The sequence below is a fragment of the Pteropus vampyrus genome, unplaced genomic scaffold (genome assembly GCF_000151845.1).
Source record: "Pteropus vampyrus isolate Shadow unplaced genomic scaffold, Pvam_2.0 Scaffold213, whole genome shotgun sequence".
NCBI classification, from domain to species: domain Eukaryota; kingdom Metazoa; phylum Chordata; class Mammalia; order Chiroptera; family Pteropodidae; genus Pteropus; species Pteropus vampyrus.
In genome coordinates this window covers 2830712-2857721 of record NW_011888994.1, presented here as the reverse complement: position 1 = coordinate 2857721, position 27010 = coordinate 2830712, and the positions used below count along the sequence as shown (strand labels likewise).

The following is a 27010-nucleotide window of genomic DNA, read 5'->3' as shown; positions in this document are numbered from 1 at the left end:
GTATACCCATGGATCTTTCTCTTATTTGAATTTTTAGCATGCAGATCTTGCACATATTTTGTTAGACATATATCTCAGTATGTCATCTTTTTTGTTAATATTGTAAATGATATTGTTTAATTTAATTTCCACTTGTTTGTCACTACTCTATGGAAATGCAATTGACTTTTGGGTATTGGTCTTGTATCCTGTGACCTTGTTAAAAGTCACTTATTAGTTCAAGTAGCTTTTGTTTGGATTCTCTTTGGAATTTCAGCAAAAGTAATCATGTTGACTGAGAATAGCTTAGTTATTCCTTTCAGCTCTGTATATCTTCATTTTCTTGCTTAATGTACTGGCTAGGACCTCCTGGATGACCAATATGCTTTTTATTCACTAGTCTTGTTTCACAAATTAATTTTTGAAACCCCTTAAATAGTAAACCTCTGGATGGATTTCAGGGGTCTGTGAATCTTTGAAAAATATAAGCAACATTGTGTATTAATATGTATATCTATATTTCCTTACAGGAAGTGGGTTCATGGCTAATTCAGACTGTCAAAGGGATTTACATCATCAAAAGAGTTAAGGAACTAAATTTTAAATAAAACCCTAGGTATATATAAAGACTCTTCATGATATTAGTTTTCACATATACAGCAATGAAAGTTATTAAGAACAGAAATTTTGTTTTTTACCTTGCCCTCCCCCACTCCATAGAAAGAATAAACAGTTCTCTGCAGTTTTGAACCCTATCACTTCTGTGTTAAGGACAAATTTAAATGTTGGTAGGGATTGGTGGTAGGATGCTTAGAATGCATACAAAATATAGATGAAGTAAGGCCAAATCCCTATTTCAAAGCCCTCAAAAATAAAAATATACCAAAAAGGGCATAAGGCGGGAAAAAAATCACTGGTTATGCATACGCTAAAGCTTATTATCTTAAGGCACTCTTGAGAAACAGAATAAATCATATTAAGCTTCATTTACAGAATTATAAAATGATTGAAAATTGGGCACATTTATCTCCCTGTTTGTTTTAAATTGGCCTAAATCCAGAGACAAATAATAAATGAGGTTATTTTTAAGTTCTTTTTCCAACTATAAAATGTTAAAGCTTTGTCTCTAGTTTTATGTGAAAACCTAGGACTAAAATTAGTGAATATATTAATATTTATAAAATTCCCAAAAGGTGTCTAGCTCTGTATTAGATTCCATTATCTCCCCTCCGTTGAAGGAAAATCTCATTTATTATTATGAGTCAATATTAGTGTTAACATAATTAGCAATCACTTGATTACCATAATTTAGTGAATCCCAGTAATGAAAAGACAAGTCTTCTCAAAACATTTATACTATTAAAAATAATAATAATAAACACATATATGGTGCTTCATATATGCCAAGCACAATTTATTTAATCCTTACAATAGCCCAATGAAGTAATTATCCTCATTTCATATGATTTGTAGTACTGGGTAGCACCTTTCTTTGTGATATTATTCTAGTCCAAGTAATTTTTCTTTTTTTCTTTTATTTTTAATTAAATCTATTGAGGCGACATTGGTTAATAAAATTATATAGGTTTCAAGTGTACAGTTCAATGTCATATGTATATTGCATGTGTATTCACCACTCAAAGTTAAATTTCTCTCCGTCACCATATATTTGACTCCCTTTACCTTTATTATCTCCCCGCCTCCCCGCTTCTCTCTGGTAACCATTAAACTGTTGTCTGTGTCTATGAGTCTGTTTGTCTTGTTCGTTTGTTGCTTTCAGTTTTATATCTCACAGATGAGTGCAATTATATGGTTCTCAACTTTTTCTCACTTATTTTGCTTAGCACAATAATCTCAAGATCTACTCATGTTGTCACAAATGACAGTATTTCATCTTTTCTTATGGCTGAGTAAATTCCATTGTATATATATATGGACCACGTCTTCTTTATCCAGTCATCTATCGAAGGCCACTTTGGTTGTTTCCATGTCTTGGCCACTGTGAATAATGCTGCAGTGAACATGGGGGTGCATAGATTTTAATGAATAAATGTTTTCAAATTTGGGGGATAGATATCCAGAAAGGTCATGTGATAATTCTAGTCTTAATTTTTTGAGGAACCTCCATATGGTTTTCCATAGTGGCTGTACAAATTTACATTCCCACCAGCAATATTTGAGGGTTCCTTTTTCCCCACAGCCTCTCTAAGACTTGTTATTACTTGTCTTGTTGAAGATAGCCATTCTAGCAGGTGTGAGGTGGGATAACATTGTGATTTTGCTTTGCATTTCTCTAATAGCTAGTGAAGTTGAGCATCTTTTCACATATCTGTTGGTCATTTGTATGTCTTCTTGGGAAAGGAAAACCTCTTCAATAAATGGAGCTGGGAAAATTGAAAAGCCACATGCAAAACAATGAAACTAGACTGCTGTCACCATATACCAAAATTAACTCAAAATGGTACAAACACCTAAATATAAGACCTGAAACAATAAATTGCATGGAAGAAACGTAGATACTAAACGCATGGGCCTTAGATTTAGAGAGGATTTTATGAATTGACCTCGAAGGCAAGGGAAATAAATGACTATTAAACTAAAAAGCTTCTGCACAGCAAATCAAGACAAAGAGGCAACCAACTGAATAGAAGATATTTGCAAACAAAACCTCTGATAAAGGGCTAATATCCAAAATATACAAAGAACTCATACAACTCAACAAGAAAACAATCCAATCAAAAAATAGGCAGAGGACCTGACCAAGTAATCTTTCTTCTTTACCTCCACACCCATTCTTGAAGGCTCTGCGTTCTTTATCATTTATTGTTTTCTGATAATTAGTAGAAAATAATCCTTCTCTTCTGTTCTTTCATTGTGTTACAATCTCCGAAAGGGTACTTGTTACAATCTACCCTATTTGTCTAAAATGTCCATTTGTGTAGATCACCTTTGTATGCTACATTAAGATCATCTAGAGGTCGAGAACTTATCTTGGGAGGTCTTCCCTAGCAGTGATTTGCATGGAGTCTTGCACATTCATAATAGGCAATCTGTGTTTATTAAAATGAGTTTACTAAATGTCATTTGCATACAATTTGTCTTCCAGGAATTTACTCGATAAACTTGCTCATGTGCAAAACCATATAAGCATTAGGCAGCACAACTCAATGGGTAAGAGTCTGCTAGGATGAAATCCTGACTCTGATACTTTCTAGTCATGATCTTGGGTAAGTTACTTAACCCTTCTGTGTCTTGATTCTGTCACCTGTAATGGAAATAATACCTACCTCAGATGGTAGTCATGTGGATTAAGAGAACACTTTTGAAATGTGTTTAAGAGTGCCCGGCACATAGTAATATATGTATTATTATTTCTTACATCATTGTAATAGTGAAAAGCTGGAAACAACCTAAATGTCCATCAATAGGGGATTGTTTAAATCAACCTTAGCACATCCTTAATGGAATTCTATGCAAACATTAAAAAGATTAGGGGTCCAGAGAACATGTACAAATGACTAATAGATATTTGAAAAGAGGCTCAACATCATTAGTCATTAGGGAAATGTAAATCAAAACCAAAATGAAATGTGACCGTACATCCACAGGATGGCTATTATGAACAGTAGCAAGTGTTGGCAAGAATATTTTTTTAGGCAAGGCAACTCTTGGTTGACCTCACAGATTGCAAGGACCTTTTCTGCTTACAATTCCTTATTATTATTATTTTTATTTTTTACACCTACAGCACCTGGACTTCCTAGGTGGTCTCCCATCCAAGTACTAACCAGGCCCAACCCTGCTTAGCTTCTGAGATCAGACAAGATCCAGCTTGTTCAGGGTAGCATGGCCGTAGACTAGAATGTGGGAAAATAAGATCCCTAATACATGGATGCTGGGAATGTAATACAACAACTTTGGAAAACAGTTTGGTATTCTTCAGAAGTTAAACTCAGTTGCAATATGACCCAGCAATTTCCCTCCTATGTATCTGAGAATTGAAAACATACATCCACATAAAAACTGTACACAAGTATTCATAATACCCAAAGTGGATACAATCCAATTGTGCAACTGATGGAATGGATAAGTAAAATGTGGTATAGCCATACAGTGGAATGTTATTTGACCATAACAAGGAATAGGGTACCAGTACAGGCTACATGGATGACCTTGAATACATTATACTAAGTGAAAGAAGCCAGACACAAAAGGCCACGTTATTGCATGATTCCATTTATATGAAATGTCCAGAATATACAAATCCATATAGACAAAGTAGATTAGTGATTACAAAGGGCTGGGAGAAGGGAAGAATGGCAAGTGACTGCTAATGGGTATGGGATTTCTTTTGGGTGAGGTGATGAAAATGTTACAGAATTATAGTGCTGTTGGTTGCACAGTCTTGTGAATATGATAAAAACCAGTGAATTGTACACTTTAAAATGGTTAATTTTATGTGAATTGTATTTTAATTAAAAAAAAAAATAGGGAGGTCTGTAGGTTCTGAGATGGTATAATCTCCAAAATATATTAAATGAAAAAAAGAAAATACAAAACAGTTTCATGGTATGCTATCATGTGCCAAAAAAAAGTACACACACAATGCACTTTGCAGGCACATAAAATCTCTGAAAAGACACATAGGTAACATTATTTCCTAAAGGGAGGGGTTCTGGGGTGGTTGAGGAACAAGGGTGGCCTGTAAGGAAAATCTACCTTCCATGTATACCCTTTTGTACCTTTTGAATTTTACAGAGTACATGTATTACCATTTCCTTTTTTCTAAAGGAAGAAATAAAAATGGAAAACTCTGATGCTTTATCTGTAGACTTTAGTTTTATTTTAAGAGATCATCTTCATTTTCTTCTATGATAAACTTAGAAGATATCCATCCACTCATTTGGTCAGATTTATTTATTCTTTAGCAATTGAAGCATTAAATGATAAGAGCTTTTATTCGCAATCTGTAATATATTCATTATACTTAAGAATGTTTAGCTTTCTCATGGAGAAAAAAAAAAAACAAACGTAAACCTTTATACTATCCACCTACTAGTTCTGTAGCACAATTTTCATTTAAAAGTTTTACTGGTAATCAGACAATTTATATGATGTGAGAAATATCAAGAGTGATTACAAAGTGGCCAGTCTTATAAATCAAGAGCTATGATCTTTGATCCATTGCTCAATCCATTTCAATATCTGATTGATATTATCCTCTAGATCTTCTGGTTTATTGCTGGACAGCTGATGTACTATTTCTTCCTTGTAGGATGCTAATGCTTCTTCATAAAGAACTTGAAAAATTTCACACTGAATATTATCTTTTAGTTTCTTCTCATTATAACCCCTACAAGTAGTCAAGAGAAAGATATAAAAAGTAAATTGAATGACATTAACTGGAATTTTAAGAACATACCAGAAACTTGACAATTTTGAATACATGAAAAATCACACAAAAATACTTCTTGTAGTTTCTTTACCTATAGAAAATAGACTGGCACCTAAAATTTGAGACTTTTTTAACAAAAGGGTTAAAGTAAGGACCAATGTTTAGGTTTGCCCCCCAATATTTTCCCCCACAATATGTCAGCCAGTCAGTTAACAAACATATCTACCTATCTCAAGCCAAATTCTGAGCTATGAGATAAATAAGAAGTCTATAGTTACAGTCCTAGGTTTCAAAAGAATTAGAAGAGTTTAGATATAGACAGATAAAACAAATGGCTGACATACAATAAAATAAAATGCATATGATTGGAATACTATATACTAATTGGGTACTTGATCACACAGATGGATCTTTACCAATTTCAAAGACACTGAAAAAAAATTAAACTTATGTACTCTTTAGGCAGGTATGTAAATTAGCCAACAAATTAGCTTGTGAAAAATATAAAGAAAATTCAAACTCTAATTTATTAAACCTTGTAACAATCAAAATTAAATTGAACTATTTAAAAGGTGATTAACTATGAAAAACCCACAGAATGGGGAAAAATTTTGGCAAATCATATTCCATATGATGGAAATTTGACAATAAAAAGGAATGAAGTACTGGTGCATGTTGATAACACAGATGAAATTTGAAAACACTGCTATATGAAAGAAGCCAAACACAAAAGACTACATATTGTATGATTTCATTTATATGAAATGCTAGAATAGGCAAATTTACAGAGACAGAAAATAAATTACTGGTGGCCATGGGCTGGAGGACTAAAGAGAAATGGAGAATGACTGCTACAGGGTATAGGGTTCTCTTTTGTGGGGGGTGGGGAGGGTGAGCATTTTCTAAAATTGTAGTAATAGATACACACCTCTGTGAATATACTAAAAATTACTGAATTGTATACTTCAATGGATGAATTGTATGGTATGTGAATTTTTCTTAAAAGGTGATTACCTTGTAATTTTTAATGGTTGAAAACAAGACTAGCTCTCTCATAGCCAGTCTTTGGCTATTTACAAAAAACAGCAATTTTTAAATAGAATTTTAAATTGACTTGTTTGAGGAAAAGCATATATGCCATATGATCTTTATTACTTCTCTGTTCAAATACTTTTAATGGCTTTTCATTGCCTCAAGAAAAATGATTAAAGTTTTAGGTTTAGCTCCAACCTAACTTTGCTACTATATTCTTTTGTGCAAGGATTTTGCAGGTGTCCCATCCAGTGGTAGTTAGACAGCGCTAACTATAGTCAGTGAGAAGCACAAATTCTGAACCTGAGACAGCCCTTTACATTCCTCTTAGAATTCTCATCGTCCCACAGACTGAATTAAAAGACAGTGAGAAAATGTTTTCCTTAAAAATTTCTCTGTGACAACATGGATAGACATATAGGGTATTATGCTAAGTGAAGTAAGTCAGACAGAGAAAGAGAAATACCATATATTTCATTTATATGTGGAGTCTAAAGAACAAAATAAATGAACAAACAAAACAGAAACAGACTCATAGATACAAAGAGCAAATTGGTGATTGCCAGATGAGAGTGGGTTGTGGGGCTGAGTGAAAAAAGTGAAGGGATTAAGAAGTACAAATTGGTAGTTACAAAATAGTCATGGGGATATAAAGCATAGGGAATATAGTCAATAATGTTGTAATAACTATGTATAGAGCCAGGTGGCTACTAGACTAATTGCGGGGATCACTTCATAAATTATATAAATGTCTAACTACTATGTTGTCCACTTGAATATAAAATATTGAATGTCAACTCTAATTGAAAAAAATTTTTTTTTTAAATTTCTCCTTTTTGGTTATTCTGGATTAAGTGTGACATACTCTTGGAGGGACTAACTCAAATATATGTTAAAAGTTGTGAAATGTCAATTTTTTTTTAAGTTTTTCATAACCTTTTCCATTCTTATTGTGAGGATAATTTGGATAATGTTCATTCAATAGGAAAGAATATGTTATTGGCTTGGCTGTTTTTCTAGTAAGGTTTTACATTAAGGAAAAAGCACGACTGAATAGGGTTGCTAAATAGTACATTCTACCGAATCAAATTGTCAGTTGAGGTATTCATCTACATGGTTATAAATTACTGCCTGTGAGATACAACTCTTTTTCTTTTAGAGTCAGAATGTTGGTACCATGCGGATCTGGTTTATAGCTACAGAACAAATGAAGTAGTCACAATGGCCAATTTCAAGAACCTAAATAAAAGTTTATATTATACTTTAAGAATTCAATGTTTTCCCTTTCTTACCTTGTTTCAAGTCTTTTGTACAATATACTGTTATCTGTTTTCAATACAAAAACTATGTGAAACCAGCGTTCAGGAAAGAAATCACAACCATGGTAATCAACAATAACGCCACCTTCACTCATTTGGTTTTCTAGCTCATCAACTACCTATAAGCAAGGGAGAAGAAAAAAAGATGAATGCTCCTTTAGAAAACTGATGTCAACTTTCCTATTAAATTTTTAAAGTGTGTACTTTATTTAAAAATTGTACTTACTCTGTCTTCATCTAAAATGGGACAATCATACTCTTCATCATAGCCATCATATAACTGCCCTGAAAGAGATTTACATTGGCTTGTTAAAGTAACTTTCTAAGTAACTTTCAGTAATTTTCAATTAATTCTAGACTTTAGGAAGGGAAATGTATCACCAATTACTCTTTTGGAGACAAGGGAGGGCACTAACACAATACATGTCATGTGGACAGCAAATATAAAGAACAGTAATGATTATATTTTTTTCTGTTCGGAAAACTGGATAGTGACATATCTGAAACTGTTTATCAAAATTGAAACTAAAGAATGAATAATAGACAATTTAGGAATTTATGGGGTTATTAGAAGAGAACTGCATTATTTTTGGTGACCTACAGATTAACGGGAAGAGGAGACACATGGATACACTCTCACACATTAACAGGAGATTAAATTCCAAACTTATTAGGCTGAGGATATGAAACTTATTATAAACAACAAGTTCTTGATTCCAGAAATTAACCCTCTTGTCACTGAGGGCACATCTTTATGAGGTTTGAGGAAGTGGAGTCAGTACCCAGATGATATGGAAGAATATCTTTACTTCTCCATCTTCAGCATCTCCCAAAGCCAAGTGTTAAGTCTTATTTCAGAAGGCAAAACAAGAATGATGGGCAGTTGTAAAGAAGATTTAAACCTAACATAACTTTCCAACAAGCCAAAGCTGGCTTTCAAAGTGAGTCTTACATCAGAGGGTGAGGTATACCAATCCTACCCTCACTTGAATTGCTGGGAGGTATGTAATAAGGCAGGCTAAGATCATCTGTTTAGCCATCTCTAGGGATATGCTTCCTACCTCTTCTCCCTTAATATTTTGGCACAGGTTGAAATTAGGTTAAAATGAGCATGAATTCTAAAGTAATATTAAAGGGTAGTCCTGAGGATTAGTGTAAGGCCAGAAGCAGTTTTAATTTTCTGTCTTGCCTGGAGCGTCTGTGGACTGATTCTGGGCATATAAGCCACTTATCTCTATAGACCCCTAATGTGGCCTCTGCTCAATACTATGTAGAATAGACTAAGTAGCAACATGATCAATGCTTATGATATAAGCAATAAAACATAAAAAGCAGAATTCAAAGTTGTCTGCAATAAAGACAAAGATTGGAAGAAAAACAAAAGATGGAAATAAATTAGTAGGTTTTGGAGCAATTTTTCTGTGTATTATTTTTACAATACTATATATTTTTTTATAACGCCACAAAATCTGACTACCTACAGCTGATTCTGTACTGTGTGGGAGTCTGGAGTAGACAAATGCTGAGGTGCCTTGATATTTTAAAATCTTGACTCTTAGAAGACTAGGGAAATCTTTAAAAATATATGCTGTCTATAATACAGACAACTATTGCAACATTTTTAGAATTAAAGTCTATACTGCAATGCTGAAATGCAGGATTTGTTAAATCTTGTTAATATGTTTTAATAAAATAGTGTAATCCAAGCTTTCAAGCATTCATTTCAAAAAACATTTATCAAACACCATATACCAGTGTCTTAAGGGTAATGAGGATATAATAGTGAACATCAGAGAGTTTACAGTAAAATGAGAGAGGATAGACGACAAGGAAATTATACAGTATTTTAATGTTATAGTTCATGGTGCTATGGGAACAATAAAATAGGCACCTATTATGTTAGAAACATAAACATAGGATATTATAGGAGGCTTCCTGGAGGAAACCTGAAGCAGTTAGCTAAGGAAAAAAAGGTAGAGAAGACTATTCTCAACAGAAAACAAGATATTCAAAGCCAGAGAGACTAGGGAAGTTAGGCTCTTCTCTTTCACAGGAGGGAGTCTTTCAGAATAGTTAGGAAATTTGGTGATAAGGAATCAAGTAAACCGAAGCTAGGTCAAAAAGGGCTTTGAAAGCTGCATTGAGTTTAGACTTTATCCTAAGGCAAAGGAAAACAGTTAAAGCATTTTAAGCGTGAAATATGATCGATTTCAAAATTTTAAAAATCATTTTGCTTTGTGAGAACAAGTTGGAAGGAAGCAAATCCAGAAGCATAGATAGCATATCAAGGCTACTGAATTTTAGGTGAGTGATGATTGTACCACAGGAAATGGGAAGAAACAGATTCTAAACTTCATTTCAAATTTCAAAAAATGGAAATTTATACTTTAGAAAATTTCAATTAGAAGTCAAATTTATAGTTGTCTAGTCACAGGATCTTAATCTAGCAAAGATGATTGGGCTTGCTTTGATTAAATTACCAAAAGCTTAGAAAATTATTCAATTTTGTTAACAGTTTATTTAAAAATATATTACATGCAGAAAAAAAAATTGGTTGTGGAGCCCGAGTTACAAGGTTAAGCTCTTACTTTAAAAGACGTTCCTAGCTGTTGTTAGTCAAGCTGTATCATGTTTAAATGCCATCCTAGAATTCATACACTCATGTGAAAGCTGTTCTTTAAAGATATTGGGATGCTGGTTATGTTTTGATGCTATTGCTAATATTTGACATTTTCAGATTTTTTCCTTTGGAAACATATTTACCACATTTACTTCAATCCAACAAGAAGCCTTTAACGGTAATGCAATCCGTACAAGAAGTTAATTGGTTTAGGATGGAGAGCTTTGGTATCTGACCTTTAAAGAGCAATGAATTCTTAGAGAAGTTGGCACCAAAAAATGTGACATTCAAGTTGGGCTTTTTAGAGTTTTAAGGCAGATAAGGGTATATCTACAGGTAAGGGAATGACATATGTAAAGACGTGGAGGTGAAAAATTCCCAGTGTATATAAGGAATAGTGCACTGTGGGAAGACTGTAGGAGACATAGGAGAGAGTGATTGCAGGTTAAGGATGAAGGTAGACTGAAGCCAGTTCATAATCTCCTATACTTCACTAAAGAGGATGGACTTTATCAGCAAAAAGTTCCAGTCATGTTATTCCTGCTCTTTTTTTAAAGGACATGATGGTGTAGAATAGGGAGGGAAGAGATACTGAAGGTATGAGATTCAGCACAAATGGTCTTGAGAATTGGATAGGGGTACCAGAGAAACACAGCGCCAATAGTCTTAGGAATGGGATAGAGGTCCATAGGAATTTTTCCGATGAACTATCAGGATTTAAAGGGCAAATGGATCTGTCTAGTGCATGAATGTGTTTCTAGGTGTGGGGAATAGGAATGCACTTTGGAGATGTCTGGGAACTATCCAGATGGTTACATTTAGGTATCTAGAAATTGGACTAAGTTTTAATTATAAACTTAACAGTCATCAGCAAAAAGGTGACTAGTTCTGAGTGAATGAAATTACTATAGGGAGGGGCAGAATTACAAGATGGTGGCAGTGAAATCAGAGCATCAAATGTAAAGACTGGAAGAGAAAAGTGTAGGAGAGGCCAATGGAGAAGTTAGTTCCAAAGGCTTCCAGTGGAAGGAAAAAATGGGACACAAAAGAGGTGAGTGTGGAGATGGCAAACTTTTGGAAAGGGTCAGATAGAAAATACTTCGGGCTTTATGAGCGTCTTTAGCTAGTGGTTCTTATCAAAACAGCAGCAGTTTGCCAGCCCCTAGGTTAGAAACAGAAAAGATTTTAATGTGTTGAGGGTCCATCTATACTTTACAATTTGCCACCTCTATTTGAAATGGATCCAATGTCAATATATTACTTTGTTGAGACCTACAGGCATCCTGGAGTTAGGAACAGAGGCTTCAGACTGATCAACTGGTGGCAGGAAAATTAAGGATGCTGGTAAGTGTCATTAAACGACTGCACATGAGAAAGGATAGTGAGGAGGTATCTGAGGACTGGAAGAACAGGGTAAGGAAAGCATTCTTAGTCACACCACATTAAGGACTCCCAATAGTTTTATTAACCTTAATTCCCCAACTAAATTTTTTCCTGTCTTGGTTCCAAATGGCATAAGGATGGTCTCTTACAAATATAGTTGACCCTTGAACAATGCGGGATTAGGAGGACCAACCTCCCGAAGTCAAAAATTTGTGTATAACTACAGTTGGCCCTCCACAAAAATGGATTCCCAACCATGAAGTTGAACTGCACAAGTCAACTGAAAAAATGTCCCCTGAAAAGCAAAATCGCCCCTAGCTAAGGACCACTGATTTATAGGTGATTGCATGGTTTCCTTTAAAATAATATCACCATTTGAAAAAAAGAGGCTGAATATCTCAGACTATTTTCTTGTTAAGATCCTCAGAATATTTTGTAGAGAGTCTCAAGTATATTTAAATGACATCTGAGAAAAAAAAATCAAGTACATTATGAAGTTAAAAAGTACCTTATCTAACATGTCAAGTCAGACCAGAAATCCTCTATCTGGCAATACAGGATGGGGAAAAACACTTTTCCTTTAAGGCTTAAATTCCACCTCAATAAATACAAAAAGGATAGGTGAGACTATACACCACACAGTTGGCTAAAATGGCATAAATACACGAATACACAAATACACGTAGGAGAGGACCCCATGGACTAGTGTTACTGTTCCTTGCAATGCTACTTATGGTAGATTATATAGCAACCTTATTAAGTTTAGAAATGTTAAACTGAGCGGGTGATTTTGGACTGGAAGACATGACTGTATGTGACTGAAATCACTTGACAAAAACAGTGGAGTTCAACAGGCAAAGAAATAAAACCAGATTTCATAAAAGTATAAAATGGAAACTGAGTAGCTACATACAAGAGCAAATAAAGACCTAAGTTTTATTAACTGTAACTTAAATACCAGACCTGGATTAAAAATATGAGCATGATAGTCATTTATAATTATCAAGCAAAGATGCGGAAAATTGACCTGCAAAAGGGAATGCTGGAAAAAACATTTTTTAAATTTTTAAGTGGGGAGATACTAAGAGACACATCAAGGGTTTAAATATAACCAAAGGGATAGAAAATAAGACCTAAGAAGAAGTTGGACAATTCAGGAAAATAAATACAAAGAGATGAGGATTCACTACGAATAAAAATCCTGACCAAATGGTCCCTCCAAAAAACAGACATGATTACACTTCAGCAATTTGAGAAAATGGACCATAACAGTGACTTATACATCAGAGATCATACTATGATTTAAATATCTGAAGACACTAAAGGTGACACTGTAGTGGTAATAAAAAGACTACAACAACTTCAAATTGTTGCAACTGTTATTCCTGTTGCTGATGAGGGGGAAAATTGTTTCTAAAAACAATCGCCAAAGTACCAACATCAAAGTGAAGAATGACAACTTTATTTTTCACACTTAAAGGCCGATGAAAAACCATTATGAATCCCATTAAAGAAAATCCAACATCTCAATTTAAAAGTATGGTAACTATATTTACTCATTAAATACTATTTCACTTTTCTAAAACACAACTTGAAAACATCCAGCATGCATGTTTAATCTCAGTACAGTGGATTCAAGACCAAGTATACATGTTACATGCATCAAGGCTAGATTACAAATTATCATAGTCATCGTCGTCATCGTCATCGTCATCGTCATCATCATCACGCTTTCTTTTCAATGCATTTGATGATTCATTGGCAGTATTTTGTGACGACACCATGTTAGTGGTAATAAGAATGTTTTTGGACCCAATTAATGATGGATTAATCAGGACATTCTGAACTGCTGATGTTGCAGGAATTGATGCTTTTACAGCTGGGGACTGCGAAGTGGGCATCTGTACTGTAAACCTTTGCCCTGTGAGGGACATTGGAGTCCCTACTTTAGTTGAAACAGACATGGTTTGTGGGGTTGGTGTGCCAAGTGTGGGAGTACTTGGTCTGCTAGTAACTGAACCAACACTCAGCCGTGGAACTGTTATTCTTCCCGCAGAAGTAGATGCCTTTTTTTGTAAAGACTTAAGTCTATAGTTTGGAGCAGTCAAACAGTATCTATCAGGTGGCAATCTAGGGCCTGAATATGGCTTGATCAGTGGTAAAGGGGTTTGATTTCTTTGCCTTGCAATATCTAATAAAAAATCTCTTGGGGGAGGAGAAGTAAAAGACTGGTCAGCACGACACTGGATTGCCAATCGCACATCATCTGCATCAACAGTAGCTTTCTTAGCATGGCTTGAATAAATTTTTGCATCATCTAGAATTGTGGTCACATATCGGAAGGCAAACTCCAACATCTGATTTATAACTCTTGGCTCATATTCTGTAATCCCCATATCCTTCAGGATTTGTGCCATCATCTGTGCATCTTTCGGCATGCTCTTGGGAGAAGCCATCTTGCCAGACTCCATGATATCCGGTGATCAGACTTTAGATCATTTGAAAAAAATATGTACATTAGGTCAAACCTGAAATAGTTACTTTAGTAGCAACTGTTGGGAACTTTAAAAAATTTAAATATATGCTAAATTTTTAAAAATATATTTAAATTTTAAAAATCTATGTTTAATCTTTTTATTTTTAATGAGGTACACTTAAAGTTCCATTTACTTAAATTTATTAAGTTTCTACCCTGTAGAAATCATAGCAGAATATAAAAAGATAAAGACACAATAAGGGAGTGATAACAGATAAAGAGAGAAAACAGGGAAAAATAAGTAAAAACATGTATCATTTTAGAATATGTGCAGTTCTGTGCAGACAAGCAACTATCAAATTAATATATAAAAATACCACAGAACAGTTATGTCCTACTGCTTGATTTCAAAATAATGCATCCTTCCAGTGAGATCAATATAATCACTATCTCCATAGATATGCTAAGCACCACCCAAACCTTTGTTGTTCACCTGTTTCAAAACATTCTCCCTATTCCTCATATTCAGATTATATAAATCCAATCTCTTCATGGAAACCTTCTCAATCATTACTGACCACAAGAACTGCTAGCCAATTGTGGGGGCAATGTAATGGTCAAAATAACCAGGATGTGGCTTTAGACACTTAATACTTTCTACTTCTATGGGTCCCCAATAGAGCATAAATTCCTTAATAGCAATTTTTCTCTGCTTTTTGTATCCTCTCACAGTATAGTACTAATACTCCATTATCTCTCTCTCTGAAAACAAATTTAACATCAAAAATGTCCCTTACCTTCTCGAGCTAAATCACCCACATTAATGTATTTGAGTCCTGATCTTGATGCAAGTTCTTTGCCTAGTGTGGTTTTTCCAACCCCTGGTGTACCTGGAAAACAAGCCACAGAAACATATTGTTCAACAAATACTTATTAGACTTTAGCTACCTACCTGCCCTTCTTAAAGTTCTTAACAACTAAAATGAAACGTTTCCTAATTAGCAATCCTATGTGAATTAGCATACAGCATGAACTAATCAAGACCTGTTGGATGTCAGAATCTCATCCAGGGTATCTGATTCTATCAGGAGTGGGGCTTAGGCAATTCTGATGCCAATTTGCAGACTGCTTGCCAACACTATGGAAATTGCCATCTCACATAAATTAACATCATCATTTGCTTTAATTTTTTAAAAACAAACTTCATGAAAACAATTTAAACAGTAGGAAAGACTACTATCATTTCTACTACTGACCCCCCATATTCTTCCTTAGAGGCAACCACTGTAAACCAATTTCTTATATATCTTTCCAACAAAGTCCTATGCATATGTGTTCGTGTATACATTCATGTAAATGTATACATGATGGCACACTACATATGTATGTGTATACATATATATACATATTAGGGGCATATACACACTTTTACATAAATGGCAATGCTACACTGTGAAAGGCATTTGTAATGTAAACGTTTGTGTACATTGTTCATTTTGCTTTTTTAATACGTATTATATTTCAAGATAAATAATCAAAGGCATAATTTTCAGCTGTTCAGGGCTAATGCCACTGAAATAATAAATCCCGATCATTACAATCCAAGGGATGAATCAAGCCTCCATATTCAAGACAATAACATTTACCTCAAGTCTACTATAATACACCAAGTTTGAACCCTGGACTCACCATGTTTTTGATAACATGCTCACATTTAGATTTCTGACATTTAAATTTTAAAAATGGCTTAATATTAAAAAATAGGACACTGTCTGACCCAAACAATTCAGATGTTGTAAAATCTTCCCCTTAAGGAATCTTAAAGTCTAAAGACTAATTTGTTGAAAGGTTAATCTACAACTCCCAGAAACAGAAAGCAATTGTGAGCCACCAACAAACTTATGTTTTGTTAGATAATAACTTTATGGCTTTGTTTCCACAAAGAGCGTTTTAATCTTTCCGTGTTGCAATAGCACTACACCCAATAGATTTTTCCATGAATGCTGTAAGATGCTACTAACTGCTACAATTTAACAAATTTTCAGAGTTAAATGATCAACAATAATATCCTTTAAAGTCGTTATGAAGTATTTTAGTACCCCTCCATATAACGGGCTCCCTGAGTATGGATCCAAAGATCAAGAAAGGCCCCTGTGGGATCTTTACAGCATCCCTACACCAGAAGCGAACAGAAATGCTCAGCAGATGGCCTTTTCTTCTTGTAAGAAAAAAAAGGCTGTGCAGCTAACTCGACACACACATACAGCAAATGAATCACCGTATGTCACAAACATCCGAACACTTTTACCGAAATCTACAGAGAAAAAAATGAACAACGGACCAGGAAGGCCTAAGGACTAAAGTATCCACCATCAACAGACCTGCTAAGGACCAGGCAGGCACTACCTTACATGACCTCGCTAAAAGGCAGATAACCGTGCTTTTAAAAGAAGAATCAACATTCAGTTTATAAAAAAAACTGATTCAGACAGATTAGGCAGCTTGCCAGAAAGGGGAGCTGGATTCTCCAGCTTTCCACCTCACCGAGCAACCTCTAGCCAACAAAGTTAACGTTCCCTGTCCCCTCCCCCCGCCTCCCGCAACGGTCACGAGGGCCGGGTCTCGAGGCTCGCACAACTGCCACTCCTCCAGGCCCTCGACTAGATTTTAAACAGAACGCTGAGTGCCTGACCGCGCCCCCGCCCCCACCCCCACTTCGGGGGCCCGAAGCCCTAGGGACTCGGTGTCCTTGGCCTGCCCCACCGTCCAGCCCCTCCTCGCCGCGCGCCCTGACCGGTGAGCAGGATATTCGGAAGCAACATAGTCCTCTCCGCGACGGCTCTGGGAACTTCGGCACACGCGCTCTAAGCACAATAGGGAGGAGCCGGAAGGCGGGCGGCGGCAAGCGCCTGTGGGCTCGCGGTCCTCGAGGCCCAGCGCGGTGTTCGCAACCCGTCTCCGCTTTCTAGTGCCGACCACTGGTTACTTGGCCTTCTGTGACACGATTTCATCACACGGTCCGAGGCAGGGACATAGGTCGGGTCCGCGATTCAGGTCAGGCAGAGCGCTGGATGTCTAAGTTACTCGCTCCTTTGGTTGCCCCCGCCCTTCGGGCTGTGTCGCGGAAGCGCCGGTGGGTCCGAAAGGTCCCCGGGAGGCGGGACTTCCGAGAGGCTCGGCGCTGAGCCCTTGTAGGGCCGGTGGCTAGCTACCCTTCGACCTGGAGCAGATCCTGGGCGCCACCGCTCCTCCGCCCACGAGGGCATGCAGCTCCCGGCAAGTAAGGCCGCCGCGGATGTGGCCGCGGTATATGTGTGTCCTAGTGACTCGAGACTACGCCTTCCCGGCCTCATGTTGCTCCTCCTCCCGACCTGCCCATCCTACATGGGGATGAGATGGGTGGGGATACAGACTCCTGTCCTGGAGCCGACGCACGCGAGCCTCTCTCGTATCTCCACTGATTAGCAGCATTCCGTTGCACGACTATCAGAGCTTAGTATCCCCTGTACAGTGTGCAGTGTGTAGGGTGGTGGTGGGTCTGTTAGAGATATTCTCGAAGGTGCCGTCTACCTCTGACGTTTCTTTTCAGGAACCTGGCATCAAGGACAGTTAACCTGCTATTTAAAGGAGGTAATTGTTAGTCTCGTTTTGAAAGACTCCTTACCATAACAACAGTCTGCGCCTTTCGTTTTTACCCAAATACGTGTTTTTTTCCCATCTATGTACCTCTTTGAAACTCCAAAGCAAAGACCTCTCTAATCGTGACGATTCGTATGTGTATGTGTACGATTTGTTTCCTAGTGTGTGCAAGCATTTGCACATTATGTGTGCCTCCAAACTATTGAAAAAGGTCCAATATACCTTCCATTTTATAAATTCATAGACCTTTAAAAAAACTTACCCCTGGCCGAATTGAAATCGATGAATTTACTAGTTTGTGTAAACATTGAAGAATTATGAAAGTCGCAAAACATAGTGTTTGTTGCCCCCAAATTTCCTAATATGTTCAGATAAGAAAAACAGTTATAGGAAAATTTACAATAAGCTGTAGAGTCTTTGTCTAAAATGAGTGATAAGTCTGAATTCATTGTATGGTCGAGTTTTGGGGTTTTTATTTTTTTGAAATTTTGGCAATGAAAAACTGCAATTGTAATTCAAAATGAGGGAAATTTTAATTTTCCATATAAAAACTGCACAAATAAAATTGTCTAATTTTTCTTAATTACAAAATGTAGGTATACAAATACGTGGTTTTTTTCATTTTCTCTGGTTATTGACTTCATATGAAATACTTTACATTTGTTACACCATAGATTATTTGACACAGTTATAATCATTAAAATTAAAATTTGTTTTAGCATTTTGACTCTTGCTTCAACTATGTTTACTATGTTCCCTTTCACTGGTCTTGAGCTTTAACTTTATTATGCTGTTGATTATATCATTTATATTAATTATTGTATTTCTGTTTTACCATTTTTCTTAATTGAGAATTTTTTTCTCTAGGTGAATTATACTTCAGTGTACTACAGGTTGTATACTATGGATGGGAACTATTAAAGTTTATAATGTCAAAAACTTTTCTTAGACGAAAGGAATCTTCTACAAAGGTATGATACCCTAAAATGGCCCTGTAATAATTGCCCAAAAGAATGAAAAATTTTGTACATGTTCTTAATGATTTATTACTGCTATCAAAGTAATGGTGCCCAGTGTCTGTTGTAATTAGTGATCTAAAAAGTCTAATGATAAGTTATAAAACATCCATACACCAGAAGTACAGCCTTAATTTTGAAAAATTGTTTACAATCCCAATCACAAAGAAAGGGCTGAAAACTCTTTAATGAAAGAGCAGTAGAAGAAAGAAATATATGAGTTGTAGTTTGTGTTAAAGCTTAACAGCAGCCCTTACCTCTTAGAAATCATGTGGTTCAGTGTGCCATTCCTCAGCATGGTTAAGGGGTAGAGTAGAATGAGGATCAGGCTCGTACTCATATGCAGAGTAGCTGTTTTCCTAGTGATAGATCTGCTTTTTCTCACATCTTAAGTAAATTATTTAACTTTGCTGGTTCGCTTCCCCCTTTTTTTTATTTTTCACATTTATGTAAGAAATAAAACTGTAAAATGTATAAGTAACATATAGATTAGAATTGCTATCAAAAATTTTACTAGAACATAATATTTTTATATACTCTTAAAAATTGAGGAAAGGGGCCAAAATTATGGTAATAGTGACAGTCTCTTGAAGAGGAGGAAATGAATTGGATGGCTGTGACTCAAGTTTTTTCCCAGAGGTTTTCAGTTCTTTACCTATTATTAATAATATTCTTAACTCCCATCCTTAAAAGGGGATGAATATAATCAAGTCATATTTACAAATTATGGCATCAGAATTCTTAGACTATATCTTTACAAAGTCTTAAAGCTGTTAGGAATTATATGGATGTATGAAATGTATTAACGTGGTCAAGGCAGAAGTGTTACACTTCTCATGTTGTGAATGGTTAAAATAGTATCATTTTATTTATCTTGTTTTGCTTTTTTGGTAAGTAATTTGAATATTTAGGTTTCAGTTATACAAATGAGTTTAAAAATAATCAGCCTACTCTTTATCGTGGGAAGATTACATTAATAAGAATAAAGTTTGTATTCTTTATTCCTTTGTATGACATTCATCATTACCATGGTTAAGTAGACAAGTATGCATTTATTGTAAAGTAGAAAAATAACTATTAAAGAGCTATTTTGTGATATTTTTATTTTAAATGCTGCAAATATCCAAACTTTTTTTTACACAGTAGTTCAATTATATAGGGAATAGATGCAAAAAATTGTAATAGTATTTACATGATTTCTTTTTTTCAGATAACAGACTGGGTAGACCCATCCTTTGATGATTTTTCAGAGAATACAAGCATCTCTACTATTACTGCCACATCATTAGGTGTGAATAATTCAAGTCATAGAAGAAAAAATGTGCCTTCCACATTAGAAAGTTGCAGATTTCCAACTAGAAAAAGAGGAAAGCTATCCTCCTCAGAACAGTTTTATGGTCTAGAAAATTCAGAAGAATATCTGTCTGAAAATGAACCATGGGTGGATAAATATAAACCAGAAACTCAGGTACTAAATAGCATGCAAACAAGTTGTGTAATTTCAGGAAGGAGAGAAATGTGCATTTTTAGATTGTTACTCATAAAAATCTTTTTATCTGAACGATTTAGGAAAAAAACCAATAATTTGTAGGTTTTTTATGTTCCAAGGCTCAGATTTTCTCAACAGTTGTTCTGAAGTTGTATCATTGGTTATTTGTCTTAGATTAAATTTAGCCTCAACATAGGATCAATCTGGTTTTTTTTTCCTTCTAAAGGTAATACCTTTCCCTATTTATTCCCTTCCCGAAATGTATTTTAAGTTTTTTAAAAAATTTTATAATTCCAAACCTGTCCAAAATTTTTGTACAGTGATGTTAACCTAAAAACAATTTTTTCTATAAACTTAAAAGCAATAAATGAACAGGACAAATAAACAGAGACTCATGGACAGGGGCAAAAGACTAATGGTTACCAGAGGTTGGGGTAGGGAGAGGGAGGTAGATTGGATAAAAAGGGTCAAATATGTGATGATATTAAAGAATTAAAAATAAGTAATTTTTAAAAACCAATTTTTTTATAATAGAAAAAATTAAGTGTAATCAGTCTGTTTTATTGCTATTTCATGTTACTCATTTGCTAGTTTTTTCATTAAAAATGTTTATTTTAAACTTGAAATTTTTAGCATGAACTTGCTGTGCATAAAAAGAAAATTGAAGAAGTTGAAACCTGGCTAAAATCTGAAGTCTTAGAAAGGCAGCCCAAACAGGTAATTAAATAAAAAATGTGTTTTAAATATTTAATATCAAATGTTCCTCTGACTTATAGATGGTTATAAGAAGTTAAACTTCATGATGACTAAATAAATCCAGATCACTTGTCATGGAAAACTCTCTGGTCTTAACTATTTCTGGCCCCACTAAAAGATTCTGAGACTGAGTTCTCCCCTTTACTTAAATTTCTTTTTCCTTCTCATGCCCTGTCATAAACATAAAGCATAGTAAACTAGTTAAGGTGGTAGTGTATTTTGCACATCAGATTATTTCACCCTGAAGCAAGCAGGCAAATTATATACCAGTTTTCATACTGAATATAACCTAAAACAGTCATCATTCATTTTACACTGATGTTTCTTTTTTCACTTCCTAATTCCACAATTATGCTTTACCTCTAAGCTAGAATATTCTTTTTAAACTTTTTTTATTTTAAGATTCTTCAAACATAAAGGAAAATAGAATAGTAAATTAATACATACTCATACCCATAATATAGCCATCATCTTTTCCCTTAAGTATTTTAAAATAAATTATAAATATGTGACATTTTGATCAGACTTTTAGAAACATCAGTATGCCTCTTTTTTTTTTTTAATTTTCCTAATTAATTGTATGTACTATTATTCTATCTAACAAAATTAGCTAATTCCCTAATATTATCTCATGCTCAGTTCATATTCACATTTCTCCAGCTTTCTTCAAAATGTCTTATTTTGTAGCTGGTCAGTTATAACCAGGATCTTATCAAGGACCACATCTTGCATTTGATTGTTATATCTCTTAAGTCTTTTTAAATCTAGAATGGTCCCATTCACCTTTTCTTTCTCTCCAAGATATTGACTTATTGAAGAGACCAGGCCAGTTGACTTGTAGATCTCATGTTCTGAAGTTGTCAGGTTGTTTCCTCCTCATAATGACTAACTTGTTCTTCCATCCTGCATTTCCTGTAACTTAAAAGTTTGAATCAAGGGCTTGATTAGACTCGAGTCGAATATTTTTGCAAGAATGCTTTATTAAGCCATGGTATTTATTTTATATTGCATCATATCAAAAAATATGTCTGGTTCTGCTATCTTTACCGTTAAGTTCAATCACTAGATTAAGGAGATGACAGTCAAAAATCTTCATTGTAAAGTAATTTTTTCCCTTACAACTGGCACATGATCTGTGGGGAGATACTTTGGCAACATGTAAGTGTCTTGTTCCCCAGCAATCTTTCACCTATGTTCTTTAGCATCTATTTTCTGTCCTTGACTGAATCACTTATTTTGTTAAGATTATGAAATGGTGATTTTTAAATTCTATTATTATTTCTATAATTGTTAGCTGGCATTTTCCATAAGGAAAGTTTGCCATCACTGAGTCGGGCTAGTTAGTTACTTTTGAATATAGTTTCAACTGGAAAGACAGGATACATTTTAAGTCATTCTCTTTAATTTTCAACGTTGAAATGAAGCAGTTGGTGTTTTCGTTGCCTCCAGTGGTAACAGGTCCTCTTTTGAATCCTGGTCCTTTCTGTCTAGCTTGCAGATCTAACCCTTTGGGTTAGTGTTAAGATAGCATATACAAGATGGATTTTCAATGTCAGCTTTAGTATTCCCCTGCTGGCTCATAAAAATCATCTCTCTTCCCTGAGTATACATTCTTGAGCAGTTTTCCTGACGTACCTCATAGATCCAGGCTTTTCCTCATTGATTTGTTTGATCAGCTTAGATAATTGTTTATATTTTTCAGAGTCCACTGTGTTTTCTCACTTATCAGTACTTTTTTAGTATAAACATCCTATCTTAAACCTGCACATGTAGTATTATTATTATTCTACCAGGTGGATAAACTAAGTTATGTGTATACATATATAGGTATTGGGGAAAATATTTCTTCTATAGTTTTAAAGTCTTTTTCTCTCTAAGAACTTGGACTTTAACCAATCATATATATTCTCTGTTATATAAATTTTCAGTGATGTCACTGATTACAAGACATTTTTAGTCAGAGAAATTTTGGTAACTTCTAGATTTCTCTATGGGCAAGCCAAAATTATTTTAAAATTTATTGTAAGTACTTCAAATATTTACTGAGTTAATCATTCAGGATAACGTCTTTCCTTAAAAATATAGTAAATTTCTATTACAATGTAGACAGTCGAATTAACAAAAATTTTCATATTTTAGTGTCTTATAGTCTTATAGGAGACTACCTCCCAATTTTATTACTGGAAGCAAAACTTTTGCTATGTAGTTCCTACTCACTGTGTCAAAGAATAGACACTTAACTCTATTACATGAGAAAAATACATGACTTCCCTTGCTTGAGCTTCCTCTTCTTTTTAAAAAGTAATTTGCTTGGAAGTAGTCAGTTCTTATTATCTGCATTAATTATGTTCCATAAAGTTACCACAAACAAAGAATTAGCAAATACTGAACCATTGTTCCTAAGAGAAATACAAGGTTAGGTTCCTGTGAAACCTGATGTTCCTTCACGTTTACATTAACCCATCAATATATAATAACCTTGTTTTATGTGTCTGCCTGTTTAAAGACACCTTATTTAATATATATCACTAAATCATTAACATTAAACTCATGGCCAATATTACTATAACTCATGCACTCATCCATTTTAAAAAGCGGAATTGGCTCTCTTCTGGGTCCAAGTACACAGGCCTTTACTTACACTAGTTAATAAGTGTAAACAAATGAGCAAGGATTACAGCCCACCACTAGATGTAGGAAATCTTCCCCCGACATTTTTTGGCTTTTTAAAAAAAAAATTATTAGTTTTAAGTATATAGTATGTTGGTTTGACACATATATAGTTTATAAAACCATCCTCCTAATTGCTCTTTCTCTCCTCTAGCTCTCTACCTAGTCATTACATTAAGGCTAACTGCATTCCCTGTGCTGTGCTCCCTATCCCTATGACCATCTATCAATTACTAATTTGTACTTCCTTAACCCTTCACCCCATTCTCCCAACCCCACAACCCCACTCCCCTCTGTTCGTCACCAGATTGTCCTCTATATTTGCGAGTCTGTATTTGATTAGTTCTTTTTGTTCCTTAGATTCTGCATATAAGCGAAATCATATGGTATTTATCTTTCTCTGACTTATTTCACTCAGCATAATAACCTCTAGGTCCATGTCATTGCAAATGGTAGAATTTCATTTTTTTAATGGCCGAGTAATATTCTATTGTATATATGAACCATAACTTCTTTATTCAGTTGTCTGTTGATGGGAATTTAGGTTGCTTCTGTAACTTGGCTATTATAAATTGTACTGCCATGAACATAGGGGTGCATAGATCTTTACGAATTATACTATACTACGAGGCTATGGTAATCAAGACAGCAAGGTACTGGCATAAAAATAGATACGTTGGTCACTGGAACAGCATAGAGAGCCCAGAAATAAATCTACGCCTATATGCTCATTTAATATATGACAAAGAAGGCAAGAATATATAATGGGGTAAAGATAGTCTCTTTGATAAATGGTAGTGGAAAAATTGGACAGATACAAAAAAAAAGAAGCTGGACCACCTTCTTACACCGTATACAAGAATAGACTCAAAATGGATTAAAGATTTAAATGTAAGACCCGAAACCATAAAACTTTTAGAAGAAAACATAGGCAGTAAACTCTCTGATATTGCTAACAGTAATTTCTTTTTGGATATATCTCCTCGGGCAAGGGAAACAAAAGAAAAAATAAACAAATGAGACTACATCAAACTAAACAGTTTTTCTACAGCAAAGGAAACCATCAACAAAACAAAAAGACAACCAACTGGGAGGAGATTATGATACATTCGCTTATGATACATTTGATAAGAGGTTAATATCCAAAATATATAAAGAACTCATACAACTCAACAACAACAAAAAAAATCCAATTAAAAAATGGGCAGAAGACCTGAACAGCTATTTCTCCAAAGAGGAAATACAGATGGCCAATAGACATATGAAAAGATGCTCAAGGTCACTGATCTTCAGAGAAATGCAAATTAAAACCTCAATGAGATATCACCTCACACCCATCAGAATGGTAATCATCAATAAATCAAAAAACAAGTGTTGGCAAGGATATGGAGAAAAGAGAACTCTTACATACTGTTGGTAGAATTGCAAATTGGTACAGCTGCTATGGAAAACAGTCTGGAAGTTTCTCAAAAAATTAAAAATGGATTTACCTTTGACCCAGCAGTTGTACTTCTGGGTATTTATCCAAGGAAAACCAAAACAATAATTCATAAAGATCTATGGCTTTAACTTTTTGGTCAGATTTACTGTATGAGGGAATATTACTGGGACCTACACTCCAGTCTTGTTACTGGAGAGCTCAACGGAGTGGAGGTCCAAAGAGGGACCCGGACCTCAGAACTCCAGTGGTGAGGTTCTTGTCTTATGCCATGAGAAAGAATTCAAGGACACAACCAACAGCAAGCAGGAAAGTAAGTTTTATTAAAGGGAAAGTACACACTTAAGAGAAAAATGGGGGCAGCTTAGAGAGTCTGCCTGGAGCTGTCAGAATTATGGGCTGTTGTTTTCTTGGGGTTTGGGAAGTGTCCCAAGGCTATCAGGCTTGCCTCCCAGTCTTGACTTGTTTCCCATGCCACCTGGAAGGGAGGAGGCGGCCCAAGGACAGCTGTCTTATGTCCTAGCCTTGGCTTGTTTCTCTTGCTGGGATCTCAAGCTTGAAATCAAAAGGTCTGAGTACGGGACAAGGAAGAAATTCCAAAGCCTCAGGAAAAGGACTGAGTAGGGAACTGAGGAAAAATTCCAGAGCCAGGTCCGTCCTGGAGGGGAGGGGAAACTTCGATAGGCTATCCTGTCTCAGTCTCTCTTTAGAGTCCTATCTCTGGTAAATGTTTCTACATTTATTAAAGAATCTGATATCCAAACTGAAGTCTTTTCCTTAGAATATTGTATTTGTATAATATTAAAGTGTATAATTTAAGGAGAGTTCTGTATCAAGATCGAATTTTATGAGTTCCAGTAACCTCTAAAAATATTTGTTGCAGAAATTACCTCCTTAATCCAGCTGAAGTTTAGTTGTTTAATTTGGCTGCTAAGTAGTCTTTGGAAGAGACATAATGCAAGAATTGAAGAATTATCAGAAGCTACGCTTAAAAGTTCAGGAAATATTATCTTATTTTATCTAAAGCTGGTTTATTTCATCTCGGTTTATAGTGAAATGTAGTTTGCTTATACCAGACATTTAGTAAATATTTATAGAAGTAACTAATATTTAGGAAGAAAATTCAAACATATTGTAGCATTCTAGTGATTTTGATTTTTAATTAATGTTTGTGTTTGGTTTTAGGGCGGATCTATTTTATTAATAACAGGGCCTCCTGGATGTGGAAAAACAACAACTATAAAAATACTATCAAAGGAGCATGGGATTCAAGTACAAGAGTGGATTAATCCGGTTTTACCAGACTTCCAAAAAGATGATTTCAAAGAGATATTTAGTCCTGGTAAGGTTTGCTGTAAAGGTAATGGAAATTCTGAGAAAAGTCTGTGTTTAAAGAACTTTTGAAACAAACTTCCCATCCTTGTTATTAAGATTCCTAAGATCCTTTTTGGTGTATGTTTTTGAGAAAAAGATATTGCCTCTCTTATACTAGATTGGCATCTGCCCACTACCAACTGCTTCTCAAAGTCAGAGTAGCAATCAAATGAAACTATATGAGTGCATTTTCTCCTATACTTCCCAGTTTCAGAGAAGTAATTTCAGGAGAAGGAGAGGGTGGCTCCAGTAGAGGAGAATGGGATTCTTTGAGGATTGTCTTATCTGTTTTGTTAGATAATAGGCTAATCTGCATTGTTTATGTACTTTTTTCTAGGCTCTGGCTAGGAAATTAGACTGTAAATAAAATCTTTTTGTTTAAATGTAAATCAAGCTTTAAGATATATCAAAGGAACTTCCAAAC

General features: G+C 35.0%; 3 protein-coding genes and 1 pseudogene across 8 annotated transcripts in view; 1 reads left to right on the top strand and 3 right to left on the bottom strand.

Annotated features, from left to right (window-relative positions):
• Positions 1-3718: 3718 nt before the first annotated feature.
• LOC111747169 lies at positions 3719-3837 on the bottom strand (annotated as a pseudogene).
• A 959-nt stretch (positions 3838-4796) lies between these two features.
• Positions 4797-17136, bottom strand: AK6 (adenylate kinase 6). 2 transcript variants are annotated; one of them, XM_011372752.1, is made up of 6 exons: positions 16968-17038; positions 16586-16644; positions 15002-15094; positions 7952-8010; positions 7699-7844; positions 4797-5332 (listed from the first exon to the last, which is right to left on the bottom strand). In XM_011372752.1, the coding sequence occupies exons 1-6, from the start codon at positions 17024-17026 to the stop codon at positions 5140-5142; spliced, it is 609 nt and encodes a 202-aa protein (XP_011371054.1). In that variant the 5' UTR covers positions 17027-17038; the 3' UTR covers positions 4797-5139. The 2 variants fall into 2 exon arrangements, with proteins under 2 accessions (XP_011371054.1, XP_011371055.1); XM_011372753.2 differs by lacking the exon at positions 16586-16644 and having other exon boundaries at positions 16999-17136.
• Positions 13255-17072, bottom strand: TAF9 (TATA-box binding protein associated factor 9). Its single transcript, XM_011372754.2, has 3 exons — positions 16999-17072; positions 15002-15094; positions 13255-14216 (listed from the first exon to the last, which is right to left on the bottom strand). Exon 3 carries the CDS (start codon positions 14197-14199, stop codon positions 13402-13404), a length of 798 nt encoding a protein of 265 aa, XP_011371056.1. The 5' UTR covers positions 14200-14216; positions 15002-15094; positions 16999-17072; the 3' UTR covers positions 13255-13401.
• A 192-nt stretch (positions 17137-17328) lies between the features above and the next one.
• Positions 17329-27010, top strand: part of RAD17 (RAD17 checkpoint clamp loader component) — a 35638-nt gene continuing 25956 nt past the window's right edge. For 2 of the 5 annotated variants that reach the window (XM_023538127.1, XM_023538125.1), the window contains exons 1-5: positions 17329-17484; positions 18711-18814; positions 20070-20327; positions 20982-21065; positions 26398-26572. In XM_023538127.1, coding sequence (XP_023393895.1) covers positions 17469-17484; positions 18711-18814; positions 20070-20327; positions 20982-21065; positions 26398-26572 — 637 coding nt within the window. In that variant the 5' untranslated portion in view covers positions 17329-17468. Of the gene's footprint in view, positions 17485-17793; positions 17835-18710; positions 18815-20069; positions 20328-20981; positions 21066-26397; positions 26573-27010 lie in introns of all 5 variants that reach the window. The other 3 variants (XM_023538126.1, XM_011372750.2, XM_011372749.2) reach the window with 3 other exon arrangements.

Excerpts from the sequence above, each read along its gene's own strand:
- TAF9 (XM_011372754.2), bottom strand. The coding sequence starts at position 14,199 with ATGGAGTCTGGCAAGATGGCTTCTCCCAAGAGCATGCCGAAAGATGCA.
- AK6 (XM_011372752.1), bottom strand. The coding sequence starts at position 17,026 with ATGTTGCTTCCGAATATCCTGCTCACCGGTCAGGGCGCGCGGCGAGGA. Across the intron at positions 16,645-16,967 it reads CGGCGAGGAGGGGCTGGACG|CACGGTTATCTGCCTTTTAG; the intron begins GTGGGGCAGGCC and ends TTCTTTTAAAAG. Across the intron at positions 15,095-16,585 it reads GCCTGCCTGGTCCTTAGCAG|GTACACCAGGGGTTGGAAAA; the intron begins GTCTGTTGATGG and ends CTTGTTTTCCAG.